The sequence below is a fragment of the Populus nigra genome, chromosome 1 (assembly GCF_951802175.1).
Source record: "Populus nigra chromosome 1, ddPopNigr1.1, whole genome shotgun sequence".
In the NCBI taxonomy this organism is placed as follows: Eukaryota; Viridiplantae; Streptophyta; class Magnoliopsida; order Malpighiales; family Salicaceae; genus Populus; species Populus nigra.
Window position 1 is genome coordinate 39,796,983 of NC_084852.1, and position 22,953 is coordinate 39,819,935.

At 37.6% G+C, this 22,953-nt stretch overlaps 3 protein-coding genes and 1 long non-coding RNA gene across 6 annotated transcripts; 2 read left to right on the forward strand and 2 right to left on the reverse strand.

Annotated features, from left to right (window-relative positions):
• Positions 1-311: 311 nt before the first annotated feature.
• LOC133700229 (uncharacterized) lies at positions 312-3,108 on the forward strand. The gene is given in 2 exon segments (XM_062123778.1): positions 312-2,099; positions 2,101-3,108. Coding segments are annotated over 2 exon segments (2,259 nt in total). The 5' UTR covers positions 312-617; the 3' UTR covers positions 2,878-3,108.
• Positions 3,109-6,969: 3,861 nt separating this feature from the next.
• LOC133680833 (uncharacterized) lies at positions 6,970-7,518 on the reverse strand. Its single transcript, XM_062103842.1, has one exon. The coding sequence runs from the start codon at positions 7,331-7,333 to the stop codon at positions 7,160-7,162; it is 174 nt and encodes a 57-aa protein (XP_061959826.1). The 5' UTR covers positions 7,334-7,518; the 3' UTR covers positions 6,970-7,159.
• Positions 7,519-12,305: 4,787 nt separating this feature from the next.
• Positions 12,306-14,499, forward strand: LOC133681131 (uncharacterized). The gene is made up of 2 exons (XR_009836427.1): positions 12,306-12,653; positions 13,131-14,499. It is a non-coding gene; the product is annotated as an uncharacterized LOC133681131 (long non-coding RNA).
• A 4,102-nt stretch (positions 14,500-18,601) lies between these two features.
• LOC133676252 (scarecrow-like protein 22) lies at positions 18,602-22,624 on the reverse strand. 3 transcript variants are annotated; one of them, XM_062097915.1, is made up of 3 exons: positions 21,456-22,624; positions 19,736-21,263; positions 18,602-18,845 (listed from the first exon to the last, which is right to left on the reverse strand). In XM_062097915.1, exons 1-2 carry the CDS (start codon positions 22,075-22,077, stop codon positions 19,762-19,764), a joined length of 2,124 nt encoding a protein of 707 aa, XP_061953899.1. In that variant the 5' UTR covers positions 22,078-22,624; the 3' UTR covers positions 18,602-18,845; positions 19,736-19,761. The 3 variants fall into 3 exon arrangements, with proteins under 3 accessions (XP_061953899.1, XP_061953892.1, XP_061953884.1); XM_062097908.1 differs by having other exon boundaries at positions 19,736-22,059; positions 22,295-22,623; XM_062097900.1 differs by having other exon boundaries at positions 19,736-22,623.
• Between the last annotated feature and the right edge of the window lie 329 nt (positions 22,625-22,953).

Genomic DNA, 22,953 nt, shown 5'->3' on the forward strand with positions numbered 1-22,953 from the left:
AATAGATGGAAGTAATATCTATTTAGAGCAGTTTCTTTTTTAGTTTTAAAAATATTTGAAAAAAAATTGAATTTTTTTATTATAAATTATTATTTTTATGCTTTCATATTCTTGAGTTGATATTAAAAATAAAATTTAAAATATTAAAAAATATTATTTTAAAATAAAAAATATTTTAAAAAACAATTATTATTATCCCAGTAAAATCATTAAAAAAAAAATATTGATATTTCAGATTTCCATTGTAAAGGCGGCAGCCTACTTTTAATGGAGCATTGCAAGAAATTGACTTCAGGACCACTTGGACCCAACGAGATAATTTTCAATACTGGAGGTTCTAAAACAGTTTAATCTACTGGCTCTACCATTACAAGAAAGCCAAATAGACCGAAAAAAAACCTACCTGCCCTGAGGAATCAGAAGACAATCCAATCCTTGAACGCCAATACAAACGATTGAAATATATCCAACAGTCATTCATTGTCACATACAAAGTAACTGGAAAGCATAGAATGTCTAGAATAAAGCAGGTAAGAGAGCTGCATACCTGACGCAACCAGCCAATTTGGCAGCAAAACCAGACTCACTCAGTAAAACACCGGAAGTGAAACATATAGATGGGGAAACTGGGCTGTGGAATCGATGGGGGTCTGAATGAAGCAAAGTTCAGTGAACCTATACCATGGATTGGTCTCTACATAGCAGTGGCATCTCTGGCCTGTGCAATTGCTATGGCTGCGGATTTCATCCGTGGCTTCCGCCAACAGAAGTTCTGGTTCCCGAGCAAATTCTTCTCCATTAATGCCACTTCACTGACCATAATAGCTGTGGCAGTCAAATTGTCAGTGGATCTAAACACTGCTATGCCTCGCCGCGTTGATCAGCTCGCAAAACTTAGCAGTGGTGCCTTGCTCTGTACAGTAATGGGTAATTCTATGCCTTCTCTAGGAACTATGGACAACAATGATTTATACACAAATATTATTGCTTTAGGAATACTCGTTGTTACTGTTATTGTTAATACGGGAATCCAATTAGGCACTGGTGTAATATATCTTCACTGGAAAGAGCATGCTTTAATTATGTTTCTCATGCTTCTTTTGCTTGTAATCCTAAGCTTTTCGGCCTTAACTGTGCCGGTAAATAAAAAATATTTCCAATATAAATATAATAAGAAGTATGGTATGGCTCTGAAAGAAGACTCGAATGAAACCAGCAAAAGGGAAGACAGGGAACTTAAAGAAGATATAATGAAATTCTGGATGATGGCTCATACCTGCAACCCCCAGTTCGTGGTTGGCCGTTCAGTTACATGCACGGCCGCAGGTGCATTCTGTCTCCTTGGTGCTATGACTTTAGCAGAGGCCATGCTGCGATCTTACTTGATGCCCTGGTCATTCAAATTTTGCACCGGAGAGTCTGACTATGAGTGGTCGACCATCTTAATTCTTATTACACAGACCATTGCAGTAGGAGTTGGTACTATTGCCCCAGCAATCAGATGGTTCACTGCTGTAAACTTCAGATGCCCAATCAGAAGGATGAAAAGCGGCAAAAGAAAATGGACAGTAGAAAGGTACTGGATCCAGTTGCTTGTGGAGATGAAAGAGTGCCCACTAAGCATACGATTCGAGGACCGGTTTTGCAAGAAATTTGCCCATTATGTTAAAAACAAACTGGTGGACCTCTGTATTGGAATGCAAACGGGAATTGTGTTGGGAAGCAAAGTGATTCAGTTCATTTCAGTTTACTTCATGATCCAGGTTTTGTTATTCTTTGATTTCTGTAAGAAGTTAAAAACGATGAAACCCAAAAACGGCATTTCATCTGACTCGGGATCAGAATCACGATCGACTCCAAAACCAGATCTCAGACGTTACGTTATGCATCTTGAAGGTGAAGACGAGCTAGTTGAGTTGATGATGAAGAACAACTTTGATGCCACTGATCATTGGCTGCGAAGGGGGGAAAGGAAACAGCCAAAGCATCTCACAGAACTTCTGGAAAAATCAACCTTTGCAGAAGGATTTAAGGGAGTGAGAGAGTTTGACAGTGACCTAGTTCTCTCTTTAGTTTGTGATGAACCTCCTAACTGTTGGGGCTCTTCCTGTAGTAACTCTGACAGCCATTGCAGTTGCACTTCCAAATGTCAGTGGTAGTTTAATGAAACAGTTGATGCGCAGTGTAAATGAAGGCCTCATGTATGTCAGACTCATAGAAGATAGCCTGGACGCAAAGGGAGAATTGCTTAACATCAGGAAAGCAGCAAATGTTGCATGGGTAGGAGTCGATCTCTTCCACAAGTGGCTAGATGTGGACCTTCGAAAACTGTCCTTCCAAGCAGAAAGCACTAAGGAAATACTCGAGAAACTATCTGATGCTGCAAAGAATAGGTTGGAGGAGTTTAAGAAGACACCCATGAATCAATGTCTGAAGGAAGGACCTTCAAAGTGGCCCATCAAGATACTGGCCGCTAATTCCATGTATAGGATAAGCCAAACTCTTCTGCAGAATTGTGAAAGAAGAAATGACTTGATCGACGAAAGATTATTTGAAGCTTTAACTGTCATGATCTCTGATATACTGGGCGCTTGTCTAACTAACTTACGGCAGGTCATATTCCACTGTTTGAGCAGGGCTGTCACTGATAGAGAGCATTGTGTACGCAGAGCCGTTTTCATTCTTGGAAAAACTGAAAAGATTCGGAAACTTCTAGATCAGCAGCCTATTTCCACTTTAGATCCAGATCAAATGGCCTACATTGATGAGTGGCGTTCAATGCATGATTTGAAGATCTCTTTGCCCTCCATTCCATCTTCAGCAAAGAGTGAAACGGCCTTATCCACTTCGAGCGACTTGTATATAACCATGGAATGAAATTACTAGTTGCTTGGAGTTGCAAAACAGGAGCAACTTATGACTATTGCTGTGTAATATTTGAATTATTACTTGCAACTAATGTCAACATGTAATGAAGATAGTCCATCTAGAAGTAGAAAGTAGATTTTTTGTGAAACTGAGAATGCAGTTGGCATCCCTTGATCAATTGTAACAGTGCAATGAATCTATATGGCAGTATATGAGTTGAGATTACCATAAAGTATCCAATTGAACGCTTTTTAACTATTAGGTGAAGAGAACTAGAATATGGTGGATCTGTGGAGTTAAACATGCCATATGGCTCATTCAAAAGCTTCAGAATCTTGTATCACAAAAGGAGACTCGATTTCTTCCCAACTTGTTCAGCCTCTTGAACTTCAATTCTTAATAAATATACAGCCATAGGACCTCCCTCACCTGTAGAATGATGACAATTAAGCGTGGATTGCTTCTATAATTCAAGCATTTCCATTTTGACCAGAACCAGAAACTTCCATTGTCCACTGATCTACGTTGGGTAAAGAATGTCTTTGCATCGTATAGACAACTTTTGGGGAATATCAATATAGCCACAAATGTTAGAAATTTATGCGTAAAAATTCAATTACTTTAGAAATTATCTGGCAACAGCAACTACATTAGCTTAACATGATTCTTCCAACTGTGTCACAATTTACAAAAAGATTGTGATAATATTAACTGCTACAGCATCAAGACTTTCATACACAAGCAGTGGTGATGTAAGAAATTGACATGCATAAAAAAAAAAACAATTCGATGTGCCAGGATTTTTTAACTCAAGCTAAAGTTTAACTAATCAAATCCCTCGGCCCCTGAAGATTTGATGGGAACTAATATCCATTTAAGGAAATTGAAGCCTTGCAGCTTAATTATACAGCAGCATTGTGCCAGAAATCGACTCCAGGGCCACCTGGATCCAAAAAAATAATTCAACTCTGGAGGTCTATGATGCTCTACTTGATTACCATTGCAAATAGCTAAATTGACAACAACTCTGACCACTCCTGAGGAACCAAAAGACAATCCAGTCCTTGACAACTCCAAGCCAAACGGTTGAGATACATTTACCAGTCATCCTGCTTTGTTTCAAACAGTATTTTAACTTGACCATAGACAATATCCGGTGCAAAGCAGATAAGAGAAGGGCAAACTTGAAGCAACTCGATCAACCCATTTGCCAACAAAACCAAGCCAAGCAACAAAGACCAAGCAACTCCATCATATCTGATGCCCTGGTCATTCAAATTTTGCGTTGGGGAGTCTGACTATTAGTGGTCAACCAATTTGGTTCTTATTATGCAAACTGTTGCAGTAGGAGCTGGCCCTATTGCCCCAGCAATCAGATGGTTCACTGCTGTAAAATTCGATGCCCTACAAGAGGGAAGAATTGCCACAAATGAGAATTCAAAGTAGAAAGATAATGGATCCAGTTGCTTGTAGAGATGAAAGAGTGACTATTAACTGTACGAATCCAGGACCAGAGCTGCAGGAAACTTGCCCGTGATGCAAAAAATCAATTGTTGAACCTTCGTATTGGAGTGCAAACTGGAATTGTGTTGGGAAGCAAAGTGTGTCAATTCATTTCTGTTTACATTGTTCACTGGATTTTAGTATTCTCTGAGTTTTGCAAAATAAGGAAGTTAAACCCCAGCAACCGCATTTCAAGTGACTCGCGATCAGAGTTACGTTCCAGTCCCAAAATGGATCTCAGCCATTTCGTTTTGCATCTTAAAGGTGAAGGTGAACTAGTTGATCTGATGATGACGAACAGCTTTGATGTCACTGATCATTGGCTGCAGAGGGGAAAAAAGAAACAGCCAAAATATCTCATAGAAATGTTAGAAAAATTAACTGTTGCAGAAGGTTTTAAGGGAGTGAAAGAGTTTGACTATGACCTAGTTCTCTCTCTAGAATGTGACGAACCTCCTAATTGTTGGACTCTTCCCGTGGTGACTCTGACAACCATTGCAGTTGCACTTCCAAATTTCAGTAGTAGTTTAATCAAGCAGCTGATTTGCAGTGTACATGGAGGCCTCATGAATGTCAAACTCAATAGAAGATTACCTGGATGCGAAATTTTTTTTGATTACATCAGGAAAGCGGAAAATGTTGTGTGGCTAGGAGTTGATCTCTACCAGAAGTGGCTAGATGTGGATCCGCGAAAACTGTCCCCCCAAGCACAAAGGATATGCTCAAGGGACTTGCTGATGCTGCAAATAACAGGTTTGGGGATTTTAAGAAGACAGAAATGAATCACTGTGAAATTGAAAGCCCTTCAAAGTGGCCCCTCAACGTTTTAGCTGCCAATTCCATGTATAGAATAACCCATACTATTCTGCAGAATTATGAAGGCAGAAATAATCTGATGGGCGAAATATTATTTAAGAAGGTGAAGGTGAACTAGTTGATCAGAATCTATCTGTCATGATTTCTGATATACTAGGTGCTTGCCTCACTAACTTGCGACATGTCTTATGACAGTGTTTGAGCAGGACCAGTGTTGAGAGTGAATATGATGTACAGAAAGCAGTTTTCCTCTTTGGAAAAACAGAAAACATCCTGAAAATTATAGATCAATGATCAATGTCCAGTTTGAGGCCAGATCAAATGGCACGCATTGATCAGTGGCGTTCACTGAACAATGTGAAGAACCATTTGCCCTTGATTCCATCTACAAAGAAGAGCAGCACAACCTTGTGTACCTGACGATTGATTAAAAGTTGCTAGCCTGGAGTTCGAGGAAAGTAAAAGCGGTTCGTGAACATGCTGTGTAATCCTTGAAATTAATCAGCTTTATGCTTCATGTGTGATGTTATATGTTATTTCTAGGTAATTTTTTTTTCAATCAGAATTCAGAAGTTTAAAGCTCTGTTTGTTATTCAATTGTAATTGAACAAACCAGGAAATGTATGCACCAAAAGCAACTCATGCCATCCATGTAAGGAGGTAACCTTCATGAGAATTTAACAGGTCATTCTTATATAACAGCACCAATGAGCGTCATCGTCTAGATTGAAAAGGAGCTATAGTCAGTTGAAAGGGATTAAAATGCACACCAGAAGTGCACATGACTAGGGCACTAGGCAGAATGTGGAAAGAACCCTGTGGATTACCTTTGAGAGGCAAGTCAAAGAGCTTGGATGAGACCACTTAGCAGCAGTCATAACCTGTAGATACACTAACAAAGAGATAGTTGGAGAAGCACAAGAGTCGGGAATGGAAGTTGTGACTTGTGAGGTAGAAAGAGCACCAAACCATCCGGTGCTGGAAGGATGCCCCAGTCAAGTTAAGAACCTCTCCATTGCTTGTCAAAACCAGACATCAAGATATTACACATTCATTAAGCAATTTGTTGAGACGTGTGAGTTAGCAGCAGAGAAAGACATATTCAGGTGAGCCCCAGTGGTGTGGCATCAGGCATTCAAACTCTGGAAATTGACATGAATTACCAAAGGACTGAGGACTGACATGCTAAATAGACCTATATTGTAGCATTATTTCTCCAGGTTCCATAAAACTACTAATTAGTGATGATGTTGGCAACATGTAGCCTGAGTTAAGGAATGGTTCTTGTGAAAGGAAAGGAGAAATGTCTCCAAGAAATTGATTAAAATATATACTGTAACAGCAAAGAAAATCCACGTCCTGTAGTTTTGAGGATGCCAACAACATAAATTGATGAAAACATCGTTCAGCTCACAATACCTTTTGTTTAGAAACAGAAGAAAACACAATCATTATAAACTAGAACATAAGAACCCAATTTTAGTTTATCCTTCTGGGTATAATTTTAAAACCGCGCAGCAGTTTTATTCACCAAAATAAGAAGCTTAACTACTGAAATCGATAACAAGCAAGGCAAACTGTGGCCTAGCAACCTATGCATTTTAATTTTAAGCATTAATTCAATTTATGCATCCCTCAAATAATCAAATTGCGAGCAATAGTACAATTTGTTTTGACATTCATTAATTGCAATGCCAACCACATTTTGTTTTTGCTCTTGTGAAAAGCACTCGGCCAGTACCATCAATTTCCAGCAGTAAGAAACAATTGAAGAACGAGACGAAAACAGAAAAATAAAAATTCTATTAATTCAAAATATTGATTAAAACAAAACTGTTCCAACTACAAAACCCAAGATCTTGCTTACCCCAAACAAAAAGCTCTCAGAACAGCCTACGAAGCACCCTAAAACCACTAAACAGAAAAGAAAAAAAGAACCTGTAATCCAAAAACAGGGAATAAGTAATAAAAATCAATCATCGCCGTCTCTCTTCTTGGGCTTCCTATAAGTTTCCTCGATGTGATTAGCGATTAAGAGACCAGTATTGGTAATCTTCCTTACGTTTGGAACGTTGTAGTTCTGAGCAACGTAGACGCCGAAAACCGTCCCTGCGATGAACGAAAATGCGCTCCGAATTATCCCCATCTTTACTTTTACCAAACGAAAAAAGGGTTTATTTATTTAGATCTGAGTGGACCGCGGGGAAGAGAGAAAGAGAGGGTTTTAGACTTCTCTATACTCTTTATGAAAACAGAGGAAGTTAACAGTGATGAATACAATGACGACAACTGCTGGAGTGAATTTTCTTTTTTTTTTTCAATTGTGTAATTAAGATAACCTATTCAATACATATGAAATGCCCGAGTGCTGTCACGGCTTTATAAAATAAATATATTTAATAGTATTATAATTATGAATCAATACTAAATAAATAATAGAAATTAAAGGTATGATGGAGCAAATATTTCATGACAAAAAAAAAAATTATGTTGGTGATCAAAAACTTAGAGACTGAACAAAATGATTTGTAGCAATCTACCGTATTTTGTGAGGAAAAATACAGTGCTTTCGCCACATAATTTAAATTTTCAGTTAATAAAAAGAAAAAAAATTACAAAACTAAATTCTCTACCAACTTAATATTAAAAAAAAACCAATAAAGATAATTTTGGAAGAAAAAAAAAACCATGAGAAAAAACGTTGTAGCAATTGCCAATATTTTGTGAGGAAAACTATAGCGCTTTTCCCAATAAAATAAAACAATAAACCATTTAGAGAAATATTGTAGCAATCCACATTGTTTTGTGAGAAAAACTACAACGCTTTTCTTATATGATTTAGTTTTACTGTAATTATAATTCTTAACCAACTCAATATTAAAAAAAAATCAACAAAATAAATTTTGGAAAAAATCATAAAAAAATCACATAGAAAAACACTGTAACAATTCACAGTGTTTTAAAGAAAAAAAATTACAAAGCTAAATTCTTAATTAGCTCAATATTAAAAAAAAATCGACAGAGATAATTTTAGAAAAAAAAATAACAAAACAAACACCAAAAAAAGAAAAAAAAATCATGTTGGAAACACTGTAGCAATTCACAATGTTTTGTGATGAAAGCTACAGTGCTTCCCTAAAAGGTAAAATCAACAAAAATAATTTTGTAAAAAAATAAATGAAAAAAAAAAGAAAAAATAGGAAAGTTGAAAAACAAATTGAAAAAAAAAAGAAAAAAGGAAAAAGTTAGAAAAAAAAAACAGGGAGAAGAATCACTGCGGATTACTGTTGTAATCCACAGTGAAATGTGTGTGGGGGAACAATGATTCCCCCACACCATTTAGAGTATGTTATAATGAGTTAAAATACCTAACGGTGGTGGCCAAGTGGTAAAAGATTGGGACCAAGATGTTTGCTCTTTCTGTGGTCTCAGGTTTGAACCATGTGGTTGCTCATATGATGACCACTGGAGGCTTACATGGTCGTTAACTTCAGGGCCCGTGAAATTTAGTCGAGGTGCGCGCAAGCTAGCCTGGACATCCACGTTAAACTAAAAAAAAATATCGTTTAGTTAATCATAATGGATGTAGCTCAATTCAATTGTTCATACCGTATATTTACTTTTTAAAAATCATCGATTGGAGTCTTACAAACCTTAGAATCACTGGAGGCTTATATGATTATTAACTTCAAGACTCGTGGGATTAGTCGAAGTGTACGCAAACTAGTTCGGACACCCACATTAATAAAAATATATATATATATATATATATCGTTCACTTGTAGAAACACATACAATGAATTCTACTCTCTATAAAATTTACTTCATCTTTCTCTATTATAGATCTCAAGTATAGTTTTGAAATCCAGCCCGACCCGGCGGGTCGACTCGAGACTGGAATCGGGCCGAGTTGAAGAAAAAATAAAAGAAGGGAAAACTCGGTGTGACCCGTGGGTTGACCCGACAAGACCCGGTTGCAACCCATTGAATTTTGTTTTTTTACTAAAACGACGCTGTTTTGATTTAAATTTTTTTTTTACTCGGTGACCCGGTCAAAACCCGGAACCCAGGCCTTGGACCGAGCCGGGTCTAAAAACTATGGTCTCAAGTGTTGAGAAACCTTATAAAATACAAAATAACTAGTTGGATGCCCGCACTTCGCGGCGGACTCACCTTTTATTTTTATAAAACAATATTGTAAAAATTTATAATACAAAAAATAATATTTTTTAATATTAATAATAATATTTTATAAAAATTTATTAATTGTTTTTTTAATAATATTAATTAAAATTAAAATAATAATATTTATAACACAAATGATAATATTTTTAATATTCATACTATTAATTATAATAAAAATAATAATATGTATAACACAAATAATACTATTTTTTATATGAATATTTAGAATTGTAATAAAAATAATAATAATTATCATATAAATAATTATATTAAGAATTACAAGGTTGATTATAACACAAATAATAATATTTTTTATATCTATACTTTGAGTTATAATAAAAATAATAATATTTATCACACAAATAATAATATTTTTGATATGAATACCTTGAATTATAAGATAAACAATAATATTTATAACACATATTATTATATTAAGAAAACCAACGTGAGGTTGGGCATAAACTCATCCAGACCAATATGGGGATTGTTGGGGACGTGTCGAGACCCAATGTGAGGTTGGGCGTGGTCGCGTCCAAACCCAGCTTGGAGTTGGGCACAGACATGTCCAGTGCATCTTGGCTTTGGATGGGAACGTGCCCAGACACATCGTGGGGTTGGGTGTGGACGCGTCCAGGTCCAACATGGGTTGGTCGTGACCGTATCCAGCCCAACGTGGGGGTGAGCGTGGACGCGTCCATGCCAACATGGGTTGGTCATGACCGTATCCAGCCCATCGTGGGGGTGAGCGTGGACGCGTCCATGCCAACATGGGTTGGTCGTGACCGTATCCAGCCCAACGTAGGGGTAGGCGTGGACGCGTCCAGGTCAACATGGGGTTGGTCGTGGTCGCGTCCAGCCCAACATGAGTTGGGCGTGGACGAGTCCAGGTCCAACATGAGTTGGTTGCAATCGTGTCCAGCTCTCCAACGTTGGGTTAGGCGTTGACACGTTCAGAACACCATGGGGTTAGCCGTGATCGCGTCCAGATCAAGTGTAGGGTTAGGCGTGGACGCGTCTAGGTCCAATATGTTATTACCACCAAAGAAAAACCATATAGTTGATTTGAAGGATAAAATTAAAAATTATTATTATTTGTGCCATAAATATTATCATTTTTATTATAATTGAAGGTATTAATATTAATACTATTATTTGTGTTATAAATATTACTGTTTCTATTATAGTTCAAAGCATTAATATCAAAAATATTATTATTCGTTGTACAAATATTTTTATTTTTATTATAATTAAATGTAATAATATTCATTTTTTTTGTAGTTCAAACTATTAATATCAAAAATATTATTATTTGGGGTACAAAGATTATTATCGTTGAAAGTATTAACACCAAAAAAACATTATTATTTTTTCCCCAACGCCACGTCGGGTCTGACCCTTAGACCTAGGAACAGGGCAAGCTGCCCCAGCGCCACATAGCGCACGGGTCTGATCTCACAAAAGGACAGGCAACCCAAGCGCCAGGTGTTCCCACGTGGGGGTGAGGGCATGGCTCTCGCCCCGGGTAAGGGAAGCTAGCCCCAGTGCCACCTGGTGCACAGGCCTGACCTAGCGCAAAGGTAGGCAGCCAAGCCCCAGGTGTCCCCACATAGGGGCGTGGGCTTGACTCTTACACAGGGCAAGGGAAGCCAACCCCAGCGCCACCTGGCGCTCAGGCCTGGCTCAGAGCGCAGGTAACCCTAGCGCCAGGTGTCCTAATATTGGGGCACTGCCCTACCTCACGCCCGGGGCATGGGCAATCCAGTGCCACGTGGCGCTTGGTTCTGACCCAGCGCAAGGGCAATCAACCCAACCACCAAAAAATTTAATTTAATTATAATTGAAGGTATTAATATTAAAAATATTATTATTTGTGTTATAAATATTAATATTTCTACTATAGTTCAAAGCATAAATATCAAAAATATTATTATTTGCGGTACAAATATTTTTATTATAATTGAAAGTATTAATATTTATTTTTATTGTGGTTCAAAGTATTAATATAAAAAATATTATTATTTGTGGTACCCAGATTATTGTTTTTATTATCATTGAAAGTATAACTACTAAAAATAGTATTATTTGTGGTATAAATATTATTATTTGAAGTAAAAATATTTTTTTATTGTTATAATTGAAAGTATTAATATTAAAAATAGTATTATTTGGGTTCTGAATATTATGATTTTTATTATGATTCAAAGTATTAATATCAACAATACTATTATTTGGGGTATAAATATTATCATTTTTATTACAATTAAACCAATAATATTTAGAACATAAATTATAATATATTTGATATTAATACTTTAAACTATAATAAAAACAATAATATTTTATAAGGAAAATTATTATATTTAGAAATTCAAGCCTCGCAACCCAAATGCCAGATGTCCCCACGTGGGGGTGCTGGCTTGGCTCCCATCCAGGCAAGGAAAGTTAGCCCCAACACCACGTGGCGCTCGAGTCTGACCCAGGACAAGGGCAGGGCAGTCTAAGCGTCAGGTGTCTCCACGTGGGGGTGCGGGCCTGCCTCTCGCTTAGGGCAAAGGCAAGCAACCCCAGCGCCAAGTGGCGCTTGGGTCTGACCCAGCGCAAGGGCAGGGCAGGGCAGCCCAAGCGCTAGGTGTCCTTACATGGAGGCACGAGTTGGCTAACGGTCAGGACAATCCGATTAAAATTTGAGCTGATCATTTTCTCCTTATCCATCCAATCAATATCAAATGCATTCTAATGAAAAAATAACCCTACCCCTCCCCTGTTATTTTTGCAACTTTTTATGACAATAACTAGGTTCTCATTACGCTACTCTAATTTACAATACTTTTAGTCAAGGTAAACAGTAACATGATCACTGAATGCTTTTAATATATATTATATTGTATAAAATCACTCAATGTACTGTCAACCAGGGGCGGATCCGAGAATTATTTTTAGGGGGGGCAAACTAGGAAAATATTTCTAGTTTTATGAGGGGCGTATTATAAATCTATTCTTTGCAGGGGAGGGGCGGAGCTCCCACCAGCCCCCCCGTCCCCGCCACTATTGTCAACCCTACTTCGCTGTAGGTTATAAACTAAGCTCGGCGGATCTAAAGTGGAGTCTCGCTGGAAAGTCAAAAAGCAGAGATGAAAAGGTCTTACAGGTGCCAATATGGGAGGGAAGGGAGGTGCATCCCTAACCTGGGTTCGATCTAAGAATTCCAATCACCCACTCCAAAACCACTAGGCATAAGATGCGCTCTTAGCCTCGTGACTTTCCTTCCTCTAGTAAGGGTGAGATTCGACAACCCGAGACAAAGGCTCTAGGTCAAGGATAGGTCTAGGGTTCCTTGAATTTCCCCGTCTATAGGTCTCTTTGATTCTTTCCTTCTCCATTAAGAAACTTAAATCTTAAGAATATTGTGGTCAAATGTCAACTTTTCTCTATTAATGAAATGTGCAAGATCTTTCCTTCTTAACTCCAATGAAATATATAATTGATGATTCTTTAAATATCTTTATTGAAACTTTTGGTGTGATTTTATTTGAATCTCTATGTTCTATAAAAGATGATCCTGTAATTAGTAAGAAAAAAATGCATAAAAATCTTAAATTAATATAATGTTAGTCCTCATCAACTTGCTTTTTGTATCCTGCCTTGTTTGTGATCTACAATAATAAGTTTGAGTTTGATGTATTTACGTCACCTAATTTCAACATAATAAAATCTGTGATATAAACATATACTAATTGGTTGGATGTCGTTTGTAGAAAAGAACACAGGAGGCCATGAAAGTGACCTTTCTACGAATGCTTGTTGACCATTGTTGAGATCACATAAAGTTTCAAAGACAAGGTTGGAAAACAAAGGAGGGAAGTGGGGATAGAAAGATGGAGGGGAAATCTCAGATTTGGAAGCCGTCCAAGTAAGAGTTTTGTGGAACCAAAGCTCCACTAATAAGTTGTATGGTCCAAAGAAAAAGGAAAATGGACCAATATGGCTGTGAAAATGAGATAAAATGGGAGATGGGAGAGAGATTTGAGGCCTCCATTTCAATTACTTTTTGTCATGCATGAGTGCTAACTTTTGTGTTTTAGCATAAAAGAAAGGGAAATCAAGGACCGCGTTTTTATAACGCAGACAAAGACATGCCTAAAGAGAGAGAAACAATGGAGGAAACTTGGAGAGATTGGATGGGAGAAGATATGGTGGCAAAGCATCTACAAAAGACAAGCAAAAGGTTGTGTCATGTGTGACAACAACCTGAGCTTTTCTTGCGTACGCATAGCAATCAAGCCATGTCTCTTTTCTCCTTCTTGTACTTTAGCCATTCTGCCACTTATTGTTCTATTTTGGCTTCATTGTCATGATTATATGTTTAATTTAGTCTTATGGTTTGCAAGCTGTGCAATGCAGAGGCAATGAGGCGTGACTTTCACAAAAGCCTCAGCCATTTAGTTGTCTAACCAAACGTTATCGTCTCAGGTTAGAACGGAATTTGAGAGCCAATATCTGCAGCGGGCTGCTCAGAGTCCATTGACTCTGAAACCTGCTTGCATCCTGGCAAGAAAAGGAGGAGTGTTGATTATTTCCATTTGCTTATTTAATGCATGTTTACTGCGATTCTTAGAATGGTTTGTTAAATGTGGGCACGGTTGCTCTGTTTAACCAGGGACACCAATATTGGGTTTAGAAATTGAATAAGGTTTTTATTTGGTAAAGAAAAAGAAGGAAAGATGACAGGTTTGCAGCTTAGTACTAAAGTTTCTGATTGCTAGGTTGGTGGAAGAAAACTGCAGACATGGTTGGCCAAGCAGAGCGTTGATTGAGGGTGACCCACTCTCCATTTCCTTGCTCAACATGATCATAGGAGGAGAGCCAATTTCCAGTTCATGAGCCCATCCATCTTGTCCAAACCAAACCCTCACTCCTAGGAGGCTTCCTGATCACAAAAGCATTTTGGCACATGAAATTGAAAAGTGATGGATGATTACACTTTACACGAGAAAATGTGTTTTAGAGCTTCAAAAATAAAGCTGGAATTGCTAGCTGGCGACTTGTGTGTCTAGAGTTTTGTCTCTCAATCTCTTCCTAGTGCATAACATGTGGAATCTGTATTGTTTACTAGATATGAGCTGATGATGATTGTCATGAAAGCTGATGGGGCAAGAATGTATTTGTGACTGCTGTGAAAACTGTGTTTTTAAAAAATTAAAATTTATTTTTTTTTAAAATATAATATGATTTGAATATTTTGAATTGTTTTGATATGCTGATGTTAAAAATAATTTTTAAAAAATAAAAAAATCATTGGCATATATTTCGGGACAAAAAATTATTTGAAAAACAACCGCTACTATTACCAAACACTTTCTAAGTTTTCAAGAGCCCCTCATAGAGTGGGTTTTTTTTCTCTCGCCTTTTTCTCTAACCGTTGCTTCCCTAAAATGTGTAGCATTTTGAGTTTACTTTTTAATGATCATGAATTGGAGTTTTTTCAGGATCACTGGAAGTTTACATGGTCATTAATTTTAGGAACCATGAGATTAATTAAGATACACACAAATTGATCCGGACATCCACATAATTTTAAAAAAATATAATATTTTTCCACTTTAGGATATGCAAATGCACTTTAAATTTAGCCGGAACATATTCTTCGATTTGAAGCAAGAGGGAGCCACATCGACACATTATATATTGTAGGGAACTCTGTTTAAAGGCTAACAAGATATTTTAACCAGAATGACAGCGTGATTGATATAGATCTGACATCATTGGGTAATTTTTTATCTAAGTTCTGTAGTTTTAATGAAGTTCCTTCTTTTAACTTGGAACAATCTTCAAACTCCATCTAACAGGTACATTTACGTGGAAAATATTACATGGATCAGATAAATAAGACTAAATATGAAAAGAAATCCGTGAATGAAGCCTGAATATATCAAGTATAAAGCCTAATAAAAATATTGATAATAAAAAAATAAATATTGAATCAGAGTCAAATTCGATCAAAAAATATTGGTGTCCCTGGTTAAACAAGCACTTAAATTCTCTTCAAGCATGGAGGATGGAGCTATAACAAGCACTTAAATTCTCTTTCCATTCAAGTTACAATGGATGCATGCATAGAAAGCTTCCTTTTGTTCCATGGCATGGCGTACCTTGCGTTCCAAGTTCCAAGACTTGATACCTTTGTTGTCTCCTGCGTCCATTTATGTTAAGGCCTGTCTAGGGTTACATTGAATTTTAATTGTTTTTTTATTTTTTTAAAACTGTTTTGATTGGCTGATGTAAAAAATAAATTTAAAAAAACAAAAAAAAATACTATTTTTAATGTAATTCCAAGTAAAATAAACTTTAAAAATCAATAATTATAACAATTATAAATATACCCTTAAAATAAACAGTTTTAGCCACAGCACGACGTTGGTTGGCTCTCTATTTTTTGTTATTTATTATTGCAAGTAAATAAAATTCAACTGAGCCTCGATGAATAGGCCCACCAACCATCTTCAGAATTCATGTAATTATAGTCTATAGACCAGAACAGAATAATCGTGTTAGGGCCCACTTGAACCACCGCGAGATTAAATAAATCTTGTGATCAATTGAAATATTTAAAAAAGAAAACTCTGCTTGAGGGAGAGAATCCAACAGCGTATTGTTACGTAATTAATTTGTTAAAAAAATATGATAAATTGAATTATGCTTCCATGGAGTACAAGTAATCGCTTCCTTCAGGCAAAACTCCAACAAAAATCCTCAGAATAAATAAAAATAATAAGGTATTTTAATTGTTTTTTCACAATAAAATGACTATAATATTACTTATTTATTTATTTATTTAATTTAAAAAAAAGCATGAACTGTCATGCATGCTGACATTGTTTCGAATTTTCTCTTTCAACAGCACAGTAAAAAGGCTATATTAGCAAATATCACGAGACACCAGTCTATTAAAATAATATTGACACGTCTCTGTCAATCGAGGCAGACGCGTACAAACCCGTAAAGGTTGCTGGACGCTTTGGCTGGGCTAAAGGTCCGGGCCTTGGATTCTCTGGGAACTCTTTTCCCTTCAATCCTAAAATTAATGTCTCTTTCAGCCAGCCTAGGTCAAATGTTTAAAGAAGACAAACTTTTGATTCGCTTGTATCCCTTCATTTAATTCACGTTCTCTAAGACGAACAAGGTTTCTTCGATTTTCTTTTTTACTGTATTCTTTAGGGTTTCAGTTCAGCTGATTCTTACTTCTATTTAGCACTCTAACGAATGATTAACATATTATATATATATAAACACACACACACACACACACACAATCGAGCCTAAACCCTAACATATTTTATGATGTTATTTACAAAACTGTGAGCCTCCACCTGGTTGATTGGCTCATCCTTGACCATGGAGCCGAGAGACAATTATTACAGGCAGGTGGACGAAAAATCATTTCAAGAAAGCGACTGGAGCTTAGGAAAGGGCACGAAGAATTCTCGCCTTTATTTATGTTAAATGAATGGAAGTTTTCAATCTTCTCTTCAGCGGATCCTGAGCCCCTGTGGATTGATGGAAGTGATGACGAAGGCATCGACCTATTACACCAACAAGAGACTTAGTGGAGCTACAAGACCCACACAGCCCCTGATTATATTGAGAAACTCAAGATTATATCTGTTTGAGTAGATAAAGTTTGCTTTATCAAATTAAATAAATCTCTAACCCGTATCGAGGTTGTTGGCAGGGATTTCTTTAGGAGCGAGCTCGTTTCGAAGAAGCCGACGCTTCAGTAAACAATCAAAATTTATTTACTTTGTAAAATTGGTGATGGAACAGAGAAGGCATCTTCTCTTGTTGCTATGGTTTGCTTTACTCCCCTCCTATTCAATTATTAATGTCCATATGATTTAGAATCCAGAATTAAGTGGGTCATGTTGCTGTTTTACCATAAGGTTGCTTTAGAGAGCAGAAACAACCTTTTTCATTTTTTTTTACTATTATTATTGTTATCAATGGTTAATTGGGGTATCTTCGAGCTTATTTCTTCAGACGAAAACCAAGAATCCACACCCAAATTAATTTATCCGCAGAGAACTCGCCTGCAGAGACCTGACTCTTCTCATTGTGGTAAAAACAGAATAGAAAACTCCTTTGAGCTATGCATTTGAAGGATAAAAAGACGAAGACTACATGGACGGCAAGAGGGCATTCACCAGACACCCAGCCTGTTGTCCATGTCTAACCACCACAAAGCATATGCGACTAGACAAAGGCAAAACATATAGAAAATATGGGATTAAACAAAGCGCCTACAACCTGAAATACAGAACAAGGATATGAGTAAAGTAAGCAAGCAGAGCTTCAATTATTAGATGTAATCTTTTAAAAATAGCAAATTCATTGACAATGAATTTGTAACACTTGGGAACTCAATAATAATAATAATAATAATAATAATGTAGCATTTTGATTAAGAAAGAATGAGAAAGACGCGTTACGTGTTGTTGGGTGCAATACATGCAAAGTTTTCAGACACGACCAGATTCTACAAAGCCATGTGTTGTTATTTTAAATGGTCATGATTGCTTCAGAATGCTATGCTAATCTTGGGTGTCTTTGTTTTTTTGTTTTTTTGCCGCTCAAGGTTATGGCATACAATCGCCTCTGTTAGTTTATTTATTATCATTGAAAACACAGAAGTCAGCTAATCGAATAGCATGCTTTTCTAGCTTTACTTCTCTAAAGCATGAAGGCAATGAAGGAACCCTAGCCAGTTCCAGTGACAGAGAGAGAGCAGAAATTACAATGTAAAGACGTCCTTCCAGTAGGGATTTCCAGATCTATCCTCGGCCATCATTTACTAATCAGACAGCAATGCAGCCAACCAAGGGATTCAACAATTATAAAGAGTAACTTATCTAGGAAAGGATTCATTTCCTATAACTTGTGATTGAGATAAGGCATGAACGTTGTGGTTTTTGGATCGTGCTGCTACCATAGAAAACATTCAAAAAGCAGCGCCAAGAGATTGCAATCACATGAGATTCTAACATCTAAAACTACCAATAAACACAGATCACACCAGAGTTGAAAGCCCAGAAACAAGCAAGCTTGGTTTTTAACCACGATCTTCTTTGCAATGCAAGGAATCCAGTGATGCCAGAAGTTATGTATGAAGGTGCAGAAACTAGTTTCAAGTTTCTAAAGTTGTAATTTGCAGCTAGCTATGAGATATCGATCATGATTTCAAAAGCATCCAAGGCAGCCATAAAGTGTATTTCATTAAGTTGCATCATGAACTAAACAACACCAGAGTATATATATTGATTCACTGAAAGGATAGATAAGTGGTGTATGATCCTGCTGTGCAAGGTCCTTCGCTGCTTCAGACCTTCGCTACACCATTATCAAAATTGACAGAACAGACTAAAATTCAGGGCATCGCAACAAGAAGGAAATGGGCTCAACCTAGATACATGGGAAATCTGCAAGAGTTGAGGCGGGCAGACATTAGAGAGTGCATCTAAACAGTAAACAATAAAAGCTCTCGAGAGTGAATTAACTGTAGCCTAATTAGACAATATTACAGCAATTTGAGTTGACAACATTTCACTCACCCTCCAGCGAAAATAAACTCTTATGCCATCCACCTTTAGTGAAGGACGACTGAGCAATCGACAGCACACGAGCGCAGCTTAATTGATAACAATGATCACAAGAACTTTAAATTATAGTATATTTCTCTGCCCGTAAATGCTCAATTTACTTATTAATGGTGAAGCAACCCAAGACACAAAAGTGGATATCTTGAGACTCAAATGATAACAGCACTGGATGTGTATTTCCTTGGTTTCTGGCTTGGTTTATCACCTTATCTCTCTTATCATGCTCTAATGAAACCTCTACATCATCTCTATTACTTCCTTAAATGCAATGTCAGTAACAGTAGTGACAACGGGAAAACACAAGAGTACCAAATCGGTACACATTAGGAAATATAATGCCATATTGTTCACTTAAAAACGTTAGAATTCTGGTAAGCTCGCTTTCCATTTCGAATTCTCATCTGTTGTCAAGTACACAACAAAATACAACCATCTTAACAGACACAAAAGAACCATTTTGCCATAATAACATCAAATTACTATGCAGCAGATATCCATTTCCGAAACAAATCATACCCTAGATTGTCTAATTAGATGTTTTGTTCTACTGGGACGAGATAAACACAAGCAGAGGAGACTCACAAGCTAGACAATTCATATTAAGTCATTAACAGAGGGACCAACAATAGTACAAAATTTATTGACACAAAACCACATTTGTAAATCGAGTTGGAACCTCTAACAAACTGTGAGCTGATAAAAAAACCAACCTCCTTGCTTGTCATAATGTTACTGCTCAGCATCTCCATGCTGAAGCTGACATAAGCTCTCTACGCTGCCAACAAAGCACAAGCAATGCCTGCCGCTTCTCCACATGAAATCCCCTCACTGGAGTCCTCTTCACCACACATTCTGCCTGAGTTTCGGTGAAGTTACTGAAAGTTACAGGAGAAAAGCCAACAGACGCAAATATTGTCTTCCAATTTGGCATCTTTTCTGGTGCACGAAGACGCCCCAACACAGTACTTTCAATCCTAGGCTGGAGCAAAAACCTCTCAATCTTGTTCACTGCATCCGTAGTTGCATTAACAGCATCCAATGATTCCAATAGGTGTACATAAGATTGGAGGGCATGGAGAATATGTTGTGGGAACGGAAGATCACTTCTGTCACACCCTCGGTCCAAAGACACCACGATCTTCGGTGAAAGTTGCTTTATAAAGCGCAGCAGTGACGGTAATGCAGATGGTTGATTTGAAGAGCACCAAATAGGGAAATTCACCACAACAGCCTCGTTTTCATTTGTTCGGAAAAAGGGAAGAGAATAACAGTTTTGCTCCAACGAATCAAAGTTAATCACATCAAGTTCAAAACTCAGACCAATCTCATTAGCAAATTGAGTTAAGTTATCACGCATAAGACCAAGTTCAACAGGATGGTGAGTCGAAGGAGAGGCAAAAGCAGTGGTTTTCAACGACCGGACACCTCTATTTCGCGGAAGTTCCTGCATGAAAGAGGCCCATTGAGCGCCAAATCCAATATCAAAGTCCACTATGTGAATACTATCTGCATCATCAACTGCTTCAAGGAGAGCCTGATTGCAAGTGAAGTTGACAAATTGGATAAGTGGAGAAACCTCAGATAAGACTTTGTAAGCACTCATTTTGAAGATGACATCAAATGGGGTGGGGCTCCTAGGCGGTGGGGCAGTGACTGAGTTATTATTCATGAGAAGGAGCAATTGAAGAGCCTCCTTGAAGTAGAAAGCTGCCCTGTGGAAAGGCTTTCCAGTGGGGGAGAGCTGTTGATTGAGCCGCGCCAATATCCCTTGCGCGTGTAAGAAGTTCCCAGTCCCTACCAACTCTGCTGCCTTGCAGAGCTGGTCCAACAAAGCATGCTGTTGCTGTTGCTGTTGCTGTTGCTGGACTCCTAAATCTTCCTTCTTCACCATCAATGGCTTCTGTTGAAGTTGTTGGTGAAGAAATTGAACTCCCTGTGGAAACCCCAGTTGCTGTTGTTGGTGTTTTCTTAGCAAAAACTCTTGCCCGGGAACAGAGAATGGTGGTTTAGGGATTACATGAGAGATTGGGTCTATACCACCAGAATTGTGGCGCTTGAGTTGGGAATGGAGGGGCCGATTTTCTTGCTGGGAAAATGGTAGTGGCAAGAAAAGGTTGGGATTTTGAGCGTGCGGATTATGAGACGGTTGCTGGTTCATCAATACCTGTGGATCTAGTATATGCGGCTTCTCCTCCGAGGCCTCGATTTGTTGCTGCTGATTATGATGATAAACCATACCTGGAGGCAAAGAAAGTGGAAGTGATACACTGTTAGATGAAGAACTAAAAACTGGGCTTTGCACGCTAGAGTTGTTGTTGTTTCCGAATCCAACATTTTTGTAATTGACCAACCCAGAAAAAGAACCAGGAGCAACGAAACCAGACCCATCATTTGAAACCCCAGGACCAGGAAAAGGAGCCAAATTAGTACCAATGCTTGACACCCCACATGGAATTCCACTTAAGGACTCAAATCCATGTCCTTGATCAACAATCCCCAATCCACCACCACCGGCACCGGCACCGGCATCAGCATTGCCATCAAATTCCAGCTGATTGTTTCCACTTTGCAACAGCTGCTTTAGCCCAAACTGTGTGTCATCCACATCCCCAGCTATCCACCTCAAAAGGGATTGTTCTTGGCTCGGCTCTGACAGCATATTCTCCCAATCTTCTAGTCCAAGTCCACATCTTGCTCCTGATGAAACAAACTCTAGTCCACTTGGGATTGGCTGCAACTCTGTAGCCCATTCATCTTTCCTTTCATTGCTCACTGGGTTCACTGCTTTATCTGTTGCCGTGATGTTGGTGGTGTTTCCACCGGCGCCGCCGTTTGAGGAGGAAGAGAGAGTCGAAACAGATGTGGGTGGGCTTTGACTTCTTCTCATATGAAGAACTGAGGTAGATTCTTTGCTTGCAAAGCTATTAACTTGAAGAGGTTGTTGTTGCTGCTGCTGCTGCTGCTGCCTGTGCGTCCAAGTTTCTTGTTGAGAACAAATTGAAGCAAAACCAGCAATATCTACACCCCCTTTGGCCTGCAAATGAAAGGGCATCCCTTTAATAAAATACCTAAGAAGCCAAAAGAGTTTGAAGAGAGATCAAGAAAAGGCCCAAGATTTGTTGTGGTGAAGTAAAGGACTATCAATGGCGTTGGCTCTCAAGAGGGCTAACACTCAGATTTGAAAGATTTGTTGTTGCTTTTAAACTCAGATTTCTTTAACCCAATATCATATCTCATTGCATGCCATGAATCTCTCTTCTTTAACTCACCCATTACAACAAAACATCTTTTTTCGCTAGTTCTTGACCACCCACCAATCCTCTCTTTCTCTTGGTGAGCTCCATGATTTTTATCTAATTTTCTCCTTTCTTCAACTCCATACGAATTTCTCTTTTTTCTCTCTCTGTGTACTTGTTGTGTGGCTGTGGTTGTGGTTAATTGCTCTTTGTTTCTTCACTTCTTCTAGCCCTTCTGTCTCAACAGTACTAATGTACCATCATTCTGTGTCCTGCCATTGATGCGTGCATCATAAAAAAGGCAATAAAGTGTTCCTCTCCCCTCCTCTCATTCTCTTTCTATTTTATTTTCTATTTTTTCTATTTTTTACCCTTTAATATAAAGTTATCAATATTGTTCTGTTTCGATATTCGTTTTGAGTTTTCAACAGATATGAAAATTCTCAACACCGGCTTATTTCCACGTTTCATTTTAAAATTATTATTAAAATATACAAAATATTTTTTTATCAATTTAAATATATTTATATATATATATATAATTGGTTTTAAAGTAATTAATGTTACGAGTGAAGTAAAGAATAGTTTTAATAAAATAAAATATTTCTTTAATTATTGGAGTGGAACAATTGATATACACCCCGTTTATTTTAACCATCTTCAACTCATTTATATAAAATATAATTTTAAAT